The following is an 18,091-nucleotide window of genomic DNA, read 5'->3' on the forward strand; positions in this document are numbered from 1 at the left end:
TTCACTGTAGCCGTTCGTTGTTGATGTGAAAAATCAGAAGTAGAAGTAGCAGGAAAATACTCCAGTTATCGCTAGGAATGTTTTGGTGCTACACTGCCCCTAGTGGATATTGGCTATAAATCCCTGCCTACACAGTGCCGCTCAAGTTGTCGATGCCAGTGTTGCCAGATTGGGCGGTTTCCCTCCCAAGTTGGGCGGTTTCAAGTGCATTTTGGCGGGTTTTGAACATATTTTGGGCTGGAAAACGTCAGCAGTATCTGGCAACACTGGTCGCTGCATCCACACACACACACACACACACACACACGACATATAAACCACGCCCAAGACATGTGAGTGAAAGAAGGCGGGGCCTGTTGTTGGTAGAGGAGCTGTTTATTGTTGTTTATTCATTCTGTCCACTGCGAATTATTTCGATTAACATTTACAAGGAATTTAACGCAAAAAAAAAAAAAATTATTATTCATTCTAGACAATCACAAATCACATTTATTCTGAGGCAGTTGTTCATTTCCTGAGGAGCTGCAGATCACAGTATACTGTAGGTTCGCCTTCGCTTTGGAGTTTGTGCATTTTGGGGGAGAGGGAGAGATCCTTCACCCCCCCTCCCCCTCCCTGGAACTGCCTCGAAAATAAACTCGGAACAAAACGCATTAGCAAATTGCATATGAGGAGAGATATGTAACAGTATAAAATTAAAAAAAAAAAAAAAAAGCATGGCATAATATCATTTGTAATATCTGTACACGCCGACCATTAGGAGTCGATATTAAAGGAACGCTCGGAGTAAAGAAGACCGCGTTCTAAAATCCCAGTCTTTAACCAATCAGTAGTAGCTCAGTTCACAAAATAAATGCCCTCATACAGAAACCTCACCAAAAAAAAGGGGGGAAAAAAAAAAAAAATACACTGTTGAGGAAGTAATCCTTTTTTTTTTTTTAAAACAAACGGTCCCATTTTCTTGTTCAGAAAGCAATCCATTAATAATAATAATAATAATAATAATAAGCAGAATAACAACTTCCTTATTTGTCGAGCTGCTCATTTCTTTTTCGGCACGTTTGACATTGACCCCCAGTGCATCGTCATGCTTTCCGAGAAGATTTCATCAAAAGTAGTCAGGTCCCTAAATTTCAGTGCATTGACAGCTGAAGGAGCAAGGAGCAAATAATAAGCAACAGCAGATAATGAAAATAAAAAAATTAAAATATATATCTAATTAAAATATTAATATAAGACCGGATACGCAGAGGCAAACAAGTCTACATACACTCGCGCTAAACTAAAAACTGATTATATTCTACGCTCGATGCACTTTTATGCAATATACAACATTTGTAATATAAAATATTCTTTGTAAATATAGGACTGTGTATAAAATTTGAAAGAAAAAAAAAAATAAGGGCTTTTAAAAAAAATTATTCCACCAAAAAAAAACAGTAAAAGAGTACGAGTAGAAAAGGAAAATCTCCCTTCAAACTGAGATAATGATGCATGATGTACGTGTAGCTTCACCCTGACTGTCTTTGTCTTCAACACTAAACACAGAATAATCAACAGATAAATAAAATTTAAAAAAAAAAGAAGAAAATAATAAAGATGGCACATCTGTACATATTTATCACTGATGGTTCCAGATCAATTAAAAAAAAAATCATTTTAAATTGTTGAATTGTGTTGGCACAAATCATTGATTTTAATAATAATAATAATTTAAAAAAAGAAAAGAATATTAAAATATGCTGAACTTTAACTCAAATAACTGCTCTAGCTTGTCATGTGCGCTCATCGCTGAGACTCTAGCTACTGGATTTCGGCTAGAATAACTTCATTACGATGGAGTAACTGAAACAAGTCCCTCTTTGACACAAATCCATACAAGCTGAGGTACGATTTGGTCGCTTCTGTCCTGAAAAAAAAAAAAATCGGTTTATCAAGGAAGAGAAATGAAACTGCTAAACTAACACTCTTTGGCTGGTAGAAATAATAATAATAATAATAATAATAAGTGGACTATGGTGATGGCTCCATCTATTGCTTTAAATGTCAAAAAAAAAAAAAACGCTGTGCCGTTGTTCAGATCGTAGAGGGATTTGAGAATCAGTGAGGAGCACGCTCTCACCATAGGTGGGGTTATTGCAATTCACTACTTCCTCTTCCTGTTGACAGTTACAAAGAGGAAAGGCTTAAACCACAATGTGCAACATGTGAATGACCTGAATTACCCACTGAACGAGCTTCACGCTGTAATAAAACACGTCTCGATTCCCTGCTTGTGCGGAAAAGCAAAAGTGAAGTAGAAGAGAGAAACGGTTTCCTACAACACGCACAAGTCATTTCCTGTTCTACACTCCGTACATCAGAAAAGAAAAAAAAAAAAATGCTCTTCAACAAACAAAATATGATATTCATAAACAAAACTAATCTACCAAGACCTCCTCTGTTTTAATGGCCGCGACTAAAGATCCGCCACTAGACACGTCAGAACCCTCATCTTTGGACGCTTTGTCAGTGTTCACGCCGCTCCTGGCCGTTCCTGAGCCGCTTCCGTCCAAGACCACGCCCTGATTAAAGCACATGTGCTTGATGACTTCGTTTGGGTTGATGAAGGTCATTTCGCACACGTTACACTTGTACGGTCTTCCTGACGAGCCCAGGAACAGGGCCTCCATCTGGCTGGAGTCGTCTGCCGCGCACAGCTCCATGCTCTGCCGGTCTACCATGGTGTACGCCGACTCCGCCCCTTGGCTCATGCAGACGTGTCGGGCCGCCTGATTGGCTCGGCAGAAGCTCTTCCCGCAGGCGCTGCAGCGGTACGGCTTTCCCGTGTGGATGTACATGTGTTCGCGCCAGTGGCTCTTCTGGATGAACTTGCGTCCGCAGGTAGGGCACTCGTACTTCCGTCTCTTCACTTCTCGCTCGATATCGGCCGTGCCTTCGAGATTGTCGATGTCGGCGATGTCGGATGGAGGAGGCGTGTCCGCTTGCGGCTGAGCTGCGCACGATGACGTCGCCGCCGCTGCTGAAGGAACCGAGATGGCCGTCTCGCCCTGCGGAGAGACTTTCGATCCAGATAGAGGTTGGTCAACGTCAACGTCCACCATGATGGGAGTGGCTGCGGATGCTCCGACGCCGGTCAGAACTTCCTCCACGTCGGGCGTGGCAGCTCCTCCGGGAAGTATGGGGGACATCGCACCTCCGGACTCCAACATCAGAGGCGCCATAGCCTGGGCGTGCCACAGAAGGTGTTCCCTCAGAGCCACTCGCTGGTTGAAGCGACTGCCGCAAATGTGGCAGGTGTAGTGCTTCCGGAACGAGGAGCTTCGTTTCATGATGCTGGGCTTCACGTGCAGGATGGTGTTTGGGTTCCCGCTTGGCAAGGCTGACCCGCTTTCCCCGGACGACACGTCTGCCTCGGAGCCTTCTCTCCCGAACTGGCTGCCGCTCACCGCTGCTAACTCGATCTCCATGTCCGGCTGCAGTCTGGATCCAGACGACAGGGAGGCGTTTGCGATAGAACCTTTCCCATCGAGCGCGCCTGCGCTATCCAAGTCGACGGGTGACGACTGCCTCTTGGTGGAGAGCCGGCCGGACTGCGCCCCCTGTTGGCCGGATATCTGGATGCCGTAGAGAGACGTGTTAAGCCGGATGCTGGGCTCGGGATGAGAGAAGGCGGACTGGCTGTTTAGGCTCGCCTCCTGGATGAGGGGGTAGGCATGCAGGAACTTCACGCCCTGCTCTAGACGGGCGGGGTCGATTAGCTGTGGAGCCAGTTTGCCAGTGTACATCAAGTTGAGGAGGTAGCTGAAGATATCGGGTTGGATGTCCGCAGGCTTTAAACGAACGCAATCGCTGGAGAAAGGGACACACACACCACAACAAACTCAATAAAAAGATCCTCTTCAAATAAATCAAATGTAACTGGGAAGAAATCATTAATATTAAATATTATTATACTTTTATTAGATTACGTACAGCATCTGCCATACAGGTCCCCGTGTATGAGATGTTACTATAGTAACAATACTAGTGCTTTAATGTACACACATGTTAGAGAAGCTTAAAGGAGAACTGAAGGCAAATTTTTTTATTAGCAAAATTCTATTTCTCTCATTTTATTAAATATCGGAATGCATTTTGATCGCTATTTTGTCGCTGCTGTAGCAAGTTCTGAGTGTTTGAAATATGCTCTGTAATATATCAGTCTGTATGTCAAAGCAATGGCCGTAAACGAGATTCGTCGAGACCTGTGCGAGACATCGTAGGACGGAAGTAAAACGTACAGCGGAAATCAAACCCTGTGTTTGAAATCGCTCACTCGTTCACTACTCCCTATATAGGGAATTACTATATAGAGGACTATACAGTGAGCTCATTGGTAAAATTAAAAAAAAAAAAAAAAAAACGCTTTCGGACACTAGTCCGTCGCGCTGGTATTTACATCGTTACTGTCGCACAATTAAAACGTGCCAGATCAGTCGGCTGCTGGGTTTCAAAATAATAAACCCACGCGTGTGTTTTTGTGATAAATCCATATTATACTGAGCGCATTTCCCACATTAATCAATACAAAGTCCCTGCAGCTTTCAGTTCTTTTAAATCAAGGCTGAATCCTTTCTGTCTTCTTCGCCGCTGCCTTTTATTCAATCACATTTGAGACTTTTAATTTGATTTCTTTCAGCGCGACTGCAATGCATGATGGGATATATTGCTTTGGTTAGTCACCATCGTTGTATACTACTTTTCGTGATGCATTGTGGGATACTTTGAGTGCACTATATAGGGTGTAAATAATCCTCACTAAGGTTTCGGACAGCACTACAAAATGGCGTCCTCGCTATATATATAGCGCCCTGTATAGTGAGTAGGGTGTGATTTCGGACACAGGGGTTGTCAAAAGACGCGCGCGCCCTCTTTCGAACGCTGACGTAATCAAGCCGGAAGTTTTGTTTGTTTTGATAGCAATCAGGAAAGTTTGAAAAAAGTAGGCAGTAATTGTCATTTAAACTCGTTTTTGTGCAATACTTCGTTTGGAAAACAGTTTTCAAAATGGCGGCTCTGACACCTGGCTGACACTTCTTCACGTTTCAAAGTCTCGCACAAGTCTCGTGAAGATCGCGCGGATAAGCGACGCCTGCCGTGGACCAAACGAACTAAATTCAACACGGCTAAAAACCGAATAGGCCGATAAGTATAATATTTAATTGCAATTAGTTGCCAATACGAGTCACGATATAAGGTTACTAAAACTGAAAACGCCATTGAATAACATGCTAATTAAGACACAAAGCAAATTTAAAAACAGACTTCAGTTCTCCTTTAATACATAACACAGCAAGCACACTGGTCATGTGACCTTACAAAGCGAATATAAAATGCGGTGAACGCAGGACGGTAATGTTATCACATGCGCATCACACAGCATCCAAACACTGTAGAGAGAATGTAAAAAAAGAGAAAAAAAAGGAGGGAAAATGAGTAGAGAATATTTTAATAGCATTTTTGGTTACGCGGCTGTAGTACAACCATAACACGCAGTGATGCTCCTACGGTCACACTACAGCTTGGGACAGGTTCTCGATGAAAATGAGGTGTTTGAGTTGTGGTCACACAGCAGGCGAACACTTAACTGTCATGCCTTTGCGCACTCGAGCGCCCTTATACGCGCGTGCTGATTGTGCTCAAATCAGCGTCAGGCGTTTCCCATAACGACTGGGTCCCAAGGGTGCGCACAACACGCTCTGAAGGATCTCAGAATGTAACTGCACTCGTGCCAAGCTGATATGTCGCCGTGGCTCCAGCAAGCATCAGGGACATAGATTTGAGACAAATATGTCTCAAAAGGCTCGGTGAAGGTTCCCTGAGCTTCGGGAAGTTTTCCCAAACCCATCTGCGAGTATTCGCTGCTTAGTTTGCCGACGAAAACATCGCCAGCAAATTTAGATGCACGCATTGAAATTTTTCGCCACGTTTTTGGCCACTCGTGAGGTGGAGACACAGCAACAAACAACTCGCGAAGCTCAGAGAACAAATCGCCATGCATCGCACGATTGGTGGAGACGCGATCGATTTTTCATCGCAACGTATTCGCAAATTAAACCCAATATCTGAAAATAAAGGACTGGACCTCCACCTCATGCACTATTGAACAGTTATTCTACAAAATCGAGTCATATATGAGCTGATAGCTATAAGCCGTGTACGACCAGATTGAGTAGAATAACTCTTATTCTAACCACATTCACTGGGTTTTGACAAACGGAGCATTTAAATTTGATTTTTTTGCAAATTCGATACATACAAACTTTATACAAAATGTCAGGCAAAATCATTTCCGCTTAGAATGTAAACAAACCGGCGAAATAACAGGAGCAAATTTGTGAAAAAAATGTGATAATAATAATAATAATTCTTGAAAAAAAAAAAAGATACATTCTTACCATCAAATACTTTCATTCCATATTTTGTTGCTTTTTTGGGGGTTTTGTTTTCGAGTAGAGTTTTTATTTCATCCTCGGTTGATTCAGTAACACGCGCCGCCATTTTGTTTTTCTCTACTCACGGTATAGACCCCTTTCACTGACGTCACCCGAAACCGGAAGTAAACAGACCCTGCGCCATTTTGGAAGACCAACAAACTCGTGATTAGGGGGAAATAACGACAGTGGTATGTGAACCCACGAGAATAAAGTGGAGTGGCAAACGACTTAAACAAACAAATCTGAGCTGTTTTATTTATGATTTATTGGCCCAACAGTAGACTTGAAAGAAACCTGTGTGAGACTTGGCAAAAAACTGTGGATATAATGGATAAGTCTGTGCATGATCTGCGGACACTTTGAGGTAAGCAAACGCAAGAAATTCAGATTTAAAACATGCTAAATTGGCCCCAAGTTGATAACTGTATGAGGAGCAAGCCTCCCAGACTTCTACAATTTAATAATAATAATAATTTAGGATGGTTTGGGGCTTGCTCGCTGCTGCCAGGTTGGTTGTTGAGTAGCCTGACTGTTTTTTTTTTTCTTGCGTGTGGTATCATTGTTGACGCGAGGTTGTTTTTTGAACATGCCAATGCGGACACGATTTCCCCTGATGAGTTATGACTTCAGACGCGATGCGTGTGTGGAGGTGTGGAGTCCGCGTGATATGTGCGTAAGATAGGCTTCTCATGTGTTTGGAGATCCGCGCTCCGAGACAAGCGCAAGCACCCCCCCCCCCAAGGGAAAAAAAGGGACCCCCCGAAAATATCGGCATAGTCCGAACACTGAGGCCAAGTTTACATTAGACCGTATGCACTGTGTTTACATTAAAACGCCTGGAAACGCCGGGAAACGGGAATCCGCCAGGGTCCACGTATTCAATCTAGATCGTGTCTGGTCCGGTGCTGTGTAAACATTGAGAATACGCGGATACGCTGTGCTGAGCTCTAGCTGGTGTCGTCATTGGACAACGTCACTGTGACATCCACCTTCCTGATTCGCTGGCGTTGGTCATGTGACGCAACTGCTGAAAAACGGCGCGGACTTCCACCTTGTATCACCTTTCATTAAAGAGTATAAAAGTATGAAAATACTGCAAATACTGATGCAAATACTGCCCATTGTGTAGTTATGATTGTCTTTAGGCTTGCCATCCTTCCACTTGCAAGTGGTAAGTGACTTGCGCACAGCGGCTCAGTCCCGAATCACTGCTCGTGCGCTTCACTCGCGCGCTCTGTGAGCTGCGCAGGGCCGGAGTGCGCACCCTCCAGAGGGCACTCGCTGTTCAGGGCGGAGTGATTTGGAGCGCAGCCGCTGAGGAGGAAGCGATGAGCCGCACTGACACATTTCAACTTACGTGCCGAATTAGTCATGTGATTAGCGTATCCGTGTATTGGCGTTGCTGTGTGCACGCGAATCGTGTATTGGAGTTGCTGTGTGCACGCTAATCGTTTTTAAAAACGTTAATCTGATGATCCGCTGATACGGTCTAATGTAAACCCCACCTGAGTGTAGGCACTGGGTGTAAACAACAAATAGTTTACAATGTCTGGGTAGCAAACAGATGGCAGAATTGGTGTCCGGTCCTCCTTATGTTTCCATTCTCCCTTGCCGCGAGTCTTATCATATGGGTCAAACCCATCAATCACAGCCAGTTTCTCCACATACCGTGCCCTTTCTGCAGCTGGTAATGTACTCACATAACCCGAATTATCATCCATCGTGTCATTTTACTCTCGCTCGTACTTTGTTTTATATTGAGAGTGCATGTACTTGGTCTTCCAATATGGCGCCTAACAAAATCTCGCAGCGCGGTGACATCATGTGAAAGGGGTCTATAGGAGCTGATATCCTAGTAGTACAGCAGCCAATCAGAGCGCGTGATTGCTCATATCCAGTGAATGTGGACAGAATAATTTCTCTTATAGCACAGCAACAGCGCGGTTCAGTTCTGGATTCTGATTGGTCAGAAGGTGTTTTCATTCTCCATAACAGCAGCTTTGACATTCACGCGCTTGTTCTAATGCGTTATTGTTTCTATAGTAACAGCGCCTCTAGACACTTCATGAAAACCGGTTAAAAGTGATGAAGTTTTCTTTAAGGAGATGTTTTACGTCACATTTGTGGAAGGAGTCTTCAGTGTCAGTGGTAACTATAAACAGATTTAAAAAAAAAAAAAACATGACACGATATTGCAAATGATCTTTTTTTTAAATTGTAATCATTGGAAATTTGCTGTGCTTTAAAGGGGCCGGCTCATGCTTCCTTTGGTCCAACTAGCGAATCACCATTTTTGCATCCATGGATATTCCAAAGTTTGATAAACAACCTGCACTGATACAGCGGCGACATCGCAAGCCGTAGATCATAAACAGTCACATGATGTTGAAGATATTTTGTTTTAAAGTAGTTAAATTTTAAATATTTTAAACGGATCCGCAGTTTTCCAAAGTTATTCTGCTGTAACGGCCCGGAACAGGAGTCGGCCATCTCGCAAGCGGCTACGAAGGAAAGAAAATATCAGGCACGTGATATTCCAAAAACGTTCACGTATGACATTCGAGGCAATGAATACGCAGAGGTTTTGTGATTTCAAAACAAAAACAATGAATTGGATTCTGGGAAGGGTGAGTCGGCCCCTTTAAAGGAATAAAACGCTGCACAAGCCGATGAGGATGTGCTGTTAGAGGAAAATAAATCAACTCCAGGGTGGTAACAGCATCTTCCACTTCGAATCAGATCACATGGCACCGCCATGTTGATTATTTTTCTATTAATGCACCGAGTCCTTGGGTGATTTGTGGTTGAAATTATTTATGGTCCATAATTCGGCATACTTTTCAGCCTTATTATTCTTTGTTTGCGATAGACATCACTTGCGGTAGTGATCTGTCTCATGATGCACAGTGCCTTGCAAAAGTATTCATCCCCCTTGGTGTTTGTCCTGTTTTGTCGCATTACAAGCTGAAATTAAAATAGATTTTTGGAGGGGTTAGCACCATTTGATTTACTCCATCCCACCCCCTAGTCAATACTTTGTAGAGCCACCTTTTGCTGCAATTACAGCTGCAAGTCTCTTGGGGTACGTCTCTATTAGCTTAGCACATCTAGCCACTGGGATTTTTGCCCGTTCCTCAAGGCAAAACTGCTCCACCTCCTTCAAGTTAGATGGGTTGTGTTGGTCTACAGCAATCTTCAAGTTATACCACAGATTCTCAATTGGATTGAGGTCTGGGCTTTGATTAGGCCATTCCAAGACATTTAAATGTTTCCCTTTAAAACCACTCCAGTGTGGCTTTAGCAGTATGTTTAGGGTCATTGTCCTGCTGGACCGTGAACCTTCATCCCAGTCTCAAACCTCTGGCTGACTTAAACAGGTTTTCCTCCAGAACTGCCCTGTATTTAGTGCCATCCATCTTTCCTTCAGTCCTGACCTGCTTTCCTGTCCCTGCAGATGAAAAACATCCCCACAGCATGATGCTGCCACCACCATGCTTCACTGTAGGAATGGTGTTCTCAGGGTCTTGGGTTTGCACCACACATGACATTTCCCATGATGGCCAAAAAGATCAATTTTAGTCTCATTTGACCAGAGAATCTTCTTCCATGTGTTTAGGGAGTCTGCCACATGCTGTTGGGCAAACTCCAAACATGTTTTCTTAAGCAATGACTTTTTTCTGGCCACTCTTCCATAAAGCCCCGCCCACTCTGTGGAGTGTACGGCTTAAAGTGGTCCCATCTCCGCTGTGGATCTTTGCAGCTCCTTCAGTGTTCTCTTTGGTGTCTTTGTTACATCTCTGATTAATGCCCTCCTTGCCGGGTCTGTGAGTTTTGGTGGGCGGGGCCTTCCCATCAGATTTGTAGTGGTGCCATATTCTTTCCATTTTGCTCTGTGGGATATTTTTTATAACCCAACCCTGATCTATACTTCTCCACAACTTTGTTTCTGACCTGTTTGGAGGCTCCTTGGTTTTCATGTTGCTTGCTTAGCCGTGTTGCAGAGTCAGGGTCCTTCCAGAACAGGTTGATTTATACACACATCATGTGACAGATCATGTGACACTGATTGCACACAGGTGGCTCTTAATCAGCTAATTATGTGACTTATGAAGTGAATTGGTTGGACCAGCTCTTATTTAGGGGTTTCATATGAAAGGGGGTGAATACTTACGCACACTCCAGATTTCTGTTTTTTCATCTTAATTATTGTTTGTGTCGCAATAAAACAACAATGTGCAGCTGTAGGCATATCATGTAAATCAAATGGTGCTAACCCTCCAAAAATCCATTTTAATTCCAGCTTGTAATGTGACAAAACAGGACAAACACCAAGGGGGATGAATACTTTTGCAAGATACTGTATTCAGATTTCCAGCTGAAGGTCAGGCATCGGATTTGTTTACAGTCGTTTCTTGTGTTTCGCCTCCAAATATTCCAGATTGTTGCTCTGTATTTGGATGTTCAAACCGAGAAGACAAAAGGTATTCGCGGATACCAAAAGAAGTCGTGCACGAGAGTGAAAGAACATAAAATCTCTCAAAAAGACGCCGTGAAAAACGGCTCGCGAACCTTCCGCTGCATTTGAAAGGAATCGAGAGTCCACATGCGGTTTTGTGTTTGCAGCCATCGTTTTATTAAAGGGACGTCCATCAAATAATTTTATGGCTCTAAAATCAAAACTTCTAATGTTAAATGAGATCTGACGTTTTGGACGCCGTAAAATAAAAAAACGGCGATGAAACTAGTTTGTCAGTCAAGACTAAAACTCGATTGTTTACGTACCATTGTTTTTCAGGTTGTCCAATGATGTCGATTCATAAGTACTGTAAGTCTGAGCTCCGTTTGAAACGTCATGAAATAAAAGTTGTGGAAATGCCGACAGCAGCTCCGACTTGAATCACATCCTACACGTTACATTACATTACTCGCCCTCGCGATTATTATTAATAAGACAATTATTATTGTCCTTTAGAAGCCTTACTCCAACGCCATGAACCCAGCCACAAACGAAAAACTTATCGGCTTCAATTCAAGACTTTTTCAAAACTTTCATTTGATTCTTCGTGTAAAACAACGTTTGGACGACCAGATAATTAGAGTGGTGGCGTACCTTGTGTCTGATTAGCCAGAGAAAAGCTGATGATGTGATCATCGGTTCGGGTGGTGCCCAAACGAAACGAAAAATATATATACTGATGCGATGGATCGGAGCCCTCCAGCTTAAAAAAGACAGACTTTTCAAGCGATTTCAACAACTTTCCAAACACAGTTTCTGTCCATTTCATTGATTAGCCAGAGAAAAAAAAATGGCTCAGGGAAGCCATGGGCTAATGGTTAGAGAAGCAGCTTTGGGACCAAAAGGTCAAGTCGGAGCTGCTGTCGGCATTTCCACAGCTTTTATTTCATGACGTTTCAAACAGAGCTCAGACTTACAGTACTTATGAATCGACATCATTGGACAACCTGGAAAACAATGGTACGTAAACAATCGAGTTTTAGTCTTGACTGACAAACTAGTTTCATCGCCGTTTTTTTTATTTTACGGCGTCCAAAACGTCAGAACTCATTTAACATTAGAAGTTTTGATTTTACAGCCATAAAATTATTTGATGGACGTCCCTTTAATAAAACGATTTCTCTGGCTAATCAAAGAAATGGACAGAAACTGTGTTTGGAAAGTTGTTGAAATCGCTTGAAAAGTCTGTCTTTTTTAAGCTGGAGGGCTCCGATCCATCGCATCAGTATATATATTTTTCGTTTCGTTTGGGCACCACCCGAACTGATGATCACATCATCAGCTTTTCTCTGGCTAATCAGACACAAGGTACGCCACCACTCTTGCTGGAGCAGTTGGGGATTAGGTGCCTTGCTCAAGGGCACGTCAGCCAGGAAAACAAACCAGCGACCTTTTGGTCCCAAAGCTGCTTCTCTAACCATTAGGCCATGGCTTCCCCAAGCCATTTTTTCTTTGGCTAATCAGACACAAGGTACGTCACCACTCTTTCCAGAGCAGGTGGGGGTTAGGTGCCTTGCTCAAGGGCACTTCAGCCAGTCCTACTGGTCCAGGGAATCAAACCAGCGACCTTTTTGGTCCCAAAGCTGCTTCTTTAACCATTAGGCCATGGCTTCCCCGAGCCATTTTTTCTTTGGCTAATCAGACACAAGGTACGTCACCACTCTTTCCAGAGCAGGTGGGGGTTAGGTGCCTTGCTCAAGGGCACTTCAGCCAGTCCTGCTGGTCTAGGGAATCAAACCAGTGACCTTTTGGTCCCAAAGCTGCTTCTTTAACCATTAGGCCATGGCTTCCCCGAGCCACTTTTTCTTTGGCTAATCAGACACAAGGTACGTCACCACTCTTTCCAGAGCAGGTGGGGGTTAGGTGCCTTGCTCAAGGGCACTTCAGCCAGTCCTACTGGTCCAGGGAATCAAACCAGCGACCTTTTTGGTCCCAAAGCTCCTTCTCTAACCATTAGACCATGGCTTCCCTGAGCCATTTTTTTTCTCTGGCTAATCAGACACAAGGTATGCCACCACTCTTTCCAGAGCAGGTGGGGGTTAGGTGCCTTGCTCAAGGGCACTTCAGCCAGTCCTACTGGTCCAGGGAATCAAACCAGCGACCTTTTTGGTCCCAAAGCTCCTTCTCTAACCATTAGGCCATGGCTTCCCCGAGCCATTTTTTCTTTGGCTAATCAGACACAAGGTACGTCACCACTCTTTCCAGAGCAGGTGGGGGTTAGGTGCCTTGCTCAAGGGCACTTCAGCCAGTCCTGCTGGTCTAGGGAATCAAACCAGCGACCTTTTGGTCCCAAAGCTGCTTCTCTAACCATTAGGCCATGGCTTCCCTGAGCCATTTTTTTCTTGATATCTCGATTTTGCTTTTGGTTCGAGTCTGTTAACGGTCAGATAGAGAACGTTTTCCATGAGATGACAAGAGTCGCGTATTTGTACTTGGCTTGGACACCATCTTTGATTGTTGCCTGTCGCTTGGAAACCAGAAGTGAACCAGGAAGCAAAAAGTAACGTGACTGATTGCAAACAAAGAATAAAACTTATTGCATTTTCTCAGATAAAAAGCTGAACATTATTTTTTTTTAAATAAGTACATTTCTTGTAGACTTTGAAGCTTTTAAATCATGTGTTTGGCTACCTGTCCTGGTGAATAAACAACATCCTGAAGTAGTTGGAGAAGGCGGCCAGCACGGCCTTGTGTGCTTTGAAGAAGACGTCACCGATGGCGACTGTGCAGTCACACAGGAAGCCGAACTCCCTCTGCGCGTTGAGCTGCTGCAGGAGGATAAGCCCGTGGTTGGCCAGCTCCATACTTCCACCTACACAGAGATGACGAGTCAGCTTCCGGTCTACTGCAGACCACAATCAACCACACAAGAAAAAAAAAAACAACAAAAAACACACGCGCACACACACACATGCCGCAGTACGGTAGACAGGAAATACACTCTGAGGTGCCACTAGAAAGATTCATGTTATAAAGAGCTTCAGGTTTCGATAGAATACACACATTTAAAAACACAAACTCTGGATTTAATCTCAGTGTTTATGAGACACGGGTATTGATCCGAAGCTCTGAGACGTCCATCAGGATGTTTGCTTGCTACAGGAAAACCGAACACAGCAGCTGGTTTTCGTATTGATCCACAATCTTAAACTGAGTCGCCTTCTCAAAGGGACGGAGGGAGAAAAAACATCCCGGGGAGGAGAAGGAGGAGGAGGAGGGGTGACGAGGACGAGGGGGTGTGGAGTGGAAACCGAGAACACAAAAGAGGCTGTAACAAACTTGACGGTGAATAAATAAAGAACGGATCCATAAACAGGCATGAAATTATTTATCGATGATTCCGAACAATCCGTCTTAGTTACAACGTCAACAAATTTTCACTCAGGATTAACGAGGAAACAAATCCTTACTTTAAACAGCACCATTTTGGCTGAAACCTATGCACTCGTTCATTCAGGAACTAAATTTATGAGCCTCACTTATATTTTTAAAAAAAAACCCACAAACGAATTTATTCATAAAATAGTTCGCAGGAGCATTTACGCAAGAAACGTAGCATTTGTGAAAATCGAGTTAGGGAAAAAACATCCGTAGTCTCCTAGACTCTTTAAATCACTAATGTATTTCAATCAGACAAATTTAATGCAAATTTGGTCATTTCATACAAACAGATAAAAACCCCAATGCAAATAAGACTAGCCGTTGAATTAGTGGAAAAGTAATGGCACCCTATAAAAGGCGCTCGTGTGTCTCGAAGGTAGCTGTTCGCTGCACTGGCTGAGCTGCGTTATTGGAAGATTTACTCGCACCATGTTTACGACGCGCTCTTTCACCGTTTAATGCTCATTTTATTGTTTTGAGTTCTCCGTGAGTTTTGCCTTGGAGGATTTACATCTGATCGTAGTTTACCAACATACCGTAGAAAAAAAAAATCTCAACAAAACTTTTGTAAACCTGACAGGATTTTTAAAAAATCAGTTTGACTTTACAAATTAACCTTTACACACAAGTTTACTAAAAGGTTGATTATTAACATCTGTCCGATCCACTAGAACATCTAAAGTTACATTTCTGAAATAACTGAAGATGGGAGAATGGGGAAAAGTGCAGTTTCGTCCAAAGATATCGCAAAAACTTACTGTCCGAATAACCTTGGTGTCTTTCCAGTGTTTGTGACGTCTCAGTGTACTGACACGTTACAGTTCCCACCCTGAGCCCATTATCATTACAGGATGAACTGAAAATTAACACTAAATCAATAAATGATGGTAAAGTTCACAAGACAAACAAATCTATAACTCTCTCTCTCCTTCTCTCTGCCCCCCCTCTCGCCTTCTCTCTGCCCCCCCTCTCGCCTTCTCTCTGCCCCCCCTCGCCTTCTCTCTGCCCCCCCTCGCCTTCTCTCTGCCCCCCCCCTCGCCTTCTCTCTGCCCCCCCCTCGCCTTCTCTCTGCCCCCCCTCTCGCCTTCTCTCTGCCCCCCTTGCCTTCTTTGCCCCCTCTCTCTTGTTTTCTCTCTATCTCTGCCTCTTTCTTTCTCTCTCTGATGCTCTCTCACTCTCTCCTTCTCTGCCTCTTTCTTTTTTCTGTCTTTCTTTCTCTCTCTCTCTGCCACTCTCACTCGCTCTCTGCCTCTTTCTTTCTCTCTCTGCTGTTCTTTCTTTCTTTCTCTCTCTCTGCCTTTTTCTTTTTCTCTCTCTGCTGCTCTCTCACTCTCTCTGCCTCTTTCTTTCTCTCTCTGATGCCCTCTCACTCTCTCCTTCTCTGCCTCTTTCTTTTTTCTGTCTTTCTTTCTCTCTCTCTGCCACTCTCTCTCACTCGCTCTCTGCCTCTTTCTTTCTCTCTCTCTGCTGCTCTTTCTTTCTCTCTCTCTCTGCCTTTTTCTTTTTCTCTCTCTGCTGCTCTCTCACTCTCTCTGCCTCTTTCTTTCTCTCTCTGATGCCCTCTCACTCTCTCCTTCTCTGCCTCTTTCTTTTTTCTGTCTTTCTTTCTCTCTCTCTCTGCCACTCTCTCACTCGCTCTCTGCCTCTTTCTTTCTGTCTTTCTCTCTCTGCCGCTTTCTTTCTCACTCTCTGCCTCTTTCTTTCTTTCTTTCTCTCTCTGCCTTTCTTTCTCTCTCCCTGCTGCTCTCTCTGCCTTTCTTTCTTTCTCTCGCGCTGCCTTTCTTTCTCATGTTCTCTCTGCCTCTTTCTTTCTCTCTCTGCTGCTCTCTCTCTCACTGCCTTTCTTTCTCTGCCTCTTTCTTTCTCATGCTCTCTCTCTGCCTCTTTCTTTCTTTCTCACGCTCTCTCTCTGCCTCTCTCTCCCTCTGTGAACTCAATATAAAATGTTGTCCTGGGACAGTTTGTTTACAAAAGCAAGTTCGAGTTTAACGTTCAAAACATTAAAATTTGGTGACCCAAGAACCAATTAAAAAAAAAAGTTTACATATCACAACTTTTATTTAAATTCAAATTTAACACCTAGTGAATTCATGCAATGTTGTTTAATCCTGAGATGCTCTATTATAAACATTTTGAGCTGTTGTTGGGGTTTTTAATACTCTTCTTCTTCTTCCTCTCGTATGTCTGCTGTAGTCGACTGTTTACTGCAGATTTGTTCGCCAGGTTAAGAGCTACCCAGAGTGGACATCGAGGACGGAGTAGGACATTTAGAGGAGCCAGTAAACCTGACTGCATGTCTTTGGACTGTGGGGGAACGCGGAGCACCCGGAGGAAACCCACACAGACACGGGGAGAACACGCAAACTCCACACAGAAAGGCCCTCGTCAGCTGTGAGGCGACAGTGAGAACCACTGCACCACCGCGCCGCCCAGGTTTTCATCCTGATATTCAGACCCTCTTTTCCACTGATGTCACACAAGCCGGTAAAATGGCTGAGCAGCTCATTAATCACACTGCACATTATCCTTCAGCTCCTGAAGGAGATTATTCAACTCTCTGCTGTAACAACCTCGACCCCTTTGACTTGGACCCGCGCCACGTATTGGTCTGCTGCCCCCCAGTAAAATCTCACCAAGTTCAAGCTCCTCTGATTGGCGGTGGATTCATTTAGGATTGATCATAACGGGAAAAGAATGGATGTTTTTCTCATCCACAATATCAAAGCTACACAGGTTTAGGGTTGGGTAATCTAGTGGAATCTTGAATTTCTTAGTTGTAAAGTGGTGGACTTCAACGCAGAAGATCCTGAGATCAAGTCCCAGCAATACCAGAAAAAGGTGGGGTGGGGACCAAATTAAGACAGTTATGGGTTGTTTTACAATCAGGGTACGCAAGCTATAAATCACATTTAACACTTATTATCTTCAATATCAAACGGCTTGACTAAATAAACTTGGTTGTTTACTGTAGCTCTGTGATAGTTCTATTTACCAAGCAAAAAACAATTTGGTGATAACGTTATTTTTGGTGAATGTATGGCAATATATGTCATATTTAGCAAAATTACTCGTGTCATCTAGAAAAAGTGCTTTTTTGACCACAGGTAGCTCCAAAAGAGATGCACTTAAATCATTCTTTATACCATAAAACAAATATTTGGTTCCATATCATTGGAAACATAGGCCCTGTCCACACGGCAACGGATTCAGGTGAATCTGATAAAATTGTTTATCATTTCGGCCTGGCATCCACACGGCACCGGCGTTTTGGGTGCCCCAAAACGAAATATTTTGAGAACGGGTTCCAGAGTGGAAAAATCTGGCAACGGCCCCGTTGCGAAGTCGTCTGGATGAGTAGAACAGATTTGTTTACGATGACGTCACAACCACATGACTGTCAGTGCTTCACGCCGGGTAGAAGTGTAACGAACTCGATGCGAGTTGTCAACAAATCCTATAACTTGGTTCATGAAACGCACTTACAAAATATTTTCACTGTGAATATTTATTGTGTAATGGTGCAAAGTGAGAGAGAGAGAGAGAGAGAGAGAGAGAGTGAGAAAATAGCCCTTAGGACAGAGTCTTTAGTCCAAACACTGCGGAAGTACTGAGTATAACCAAACCGCGCACCGCCCGTGCGCTTTCCAAAAACAATCCCGCCAGGAAACATAGGGAAAAAAAAAGGAGCGATCTCACCTCTTCAGATGTTGGTTTA

The 18,091-nt window shown here is 43.7% G+C and overlaps 1 protein-coding gene across 2 annotated transcripts in view; it reads right to left on the bottom strand.

The window, feature by feature from the left end:
- Nucleotides 1-369: 369 nt before the first annotated feature.
- Nucleotides 370-18,091, bottom strand: part of zbtb2b (zinc finger and BTB domain containing 2b) — a 58,258-nt gene continuing 40,536 nt past the window's right edge. Inside the window, exons 2-3 of one of the 2 annotated variants that reach the window (XM_060915788.1) lie at nt 13,627-13,807; nt 370-3,852 (exon numbers count right to left, since the gene is read on the bottom strand). In XM_060915788.1, coding sequence (XP_060771771.1) covers nt 2,421-3,852; nt 13,627-13,799 — 1,605 coding nt within the window. In that variant the 5' untranslated portion in view covers nt 13,800-13,807 and the 3' untranslated portion in view covers nt 370-2,420. Of the gene's footprint in view, nt 3,853-13,626; nt 13,841-18,091 lie in introns of both variants that reach the window. The other variant, XM_060915789.1, reaches the window with a different exon arrangement.

The sequence above is a fragment of the Neoarius graeffei genome, chromosome 3, assembly GCF_027579695.1.
Source record: "Neoarius graeffei isolate fNeoGra1 chromosome 3, fNeoGra1.pri, whole genome shotgun sequence".
Classification (NCBI taxonomy): Eukaryota; Metazoa; Chordata; class Actinopteri; order Siluriformes; family Ariidae; genus Neoarius; species Neoarius graeffei.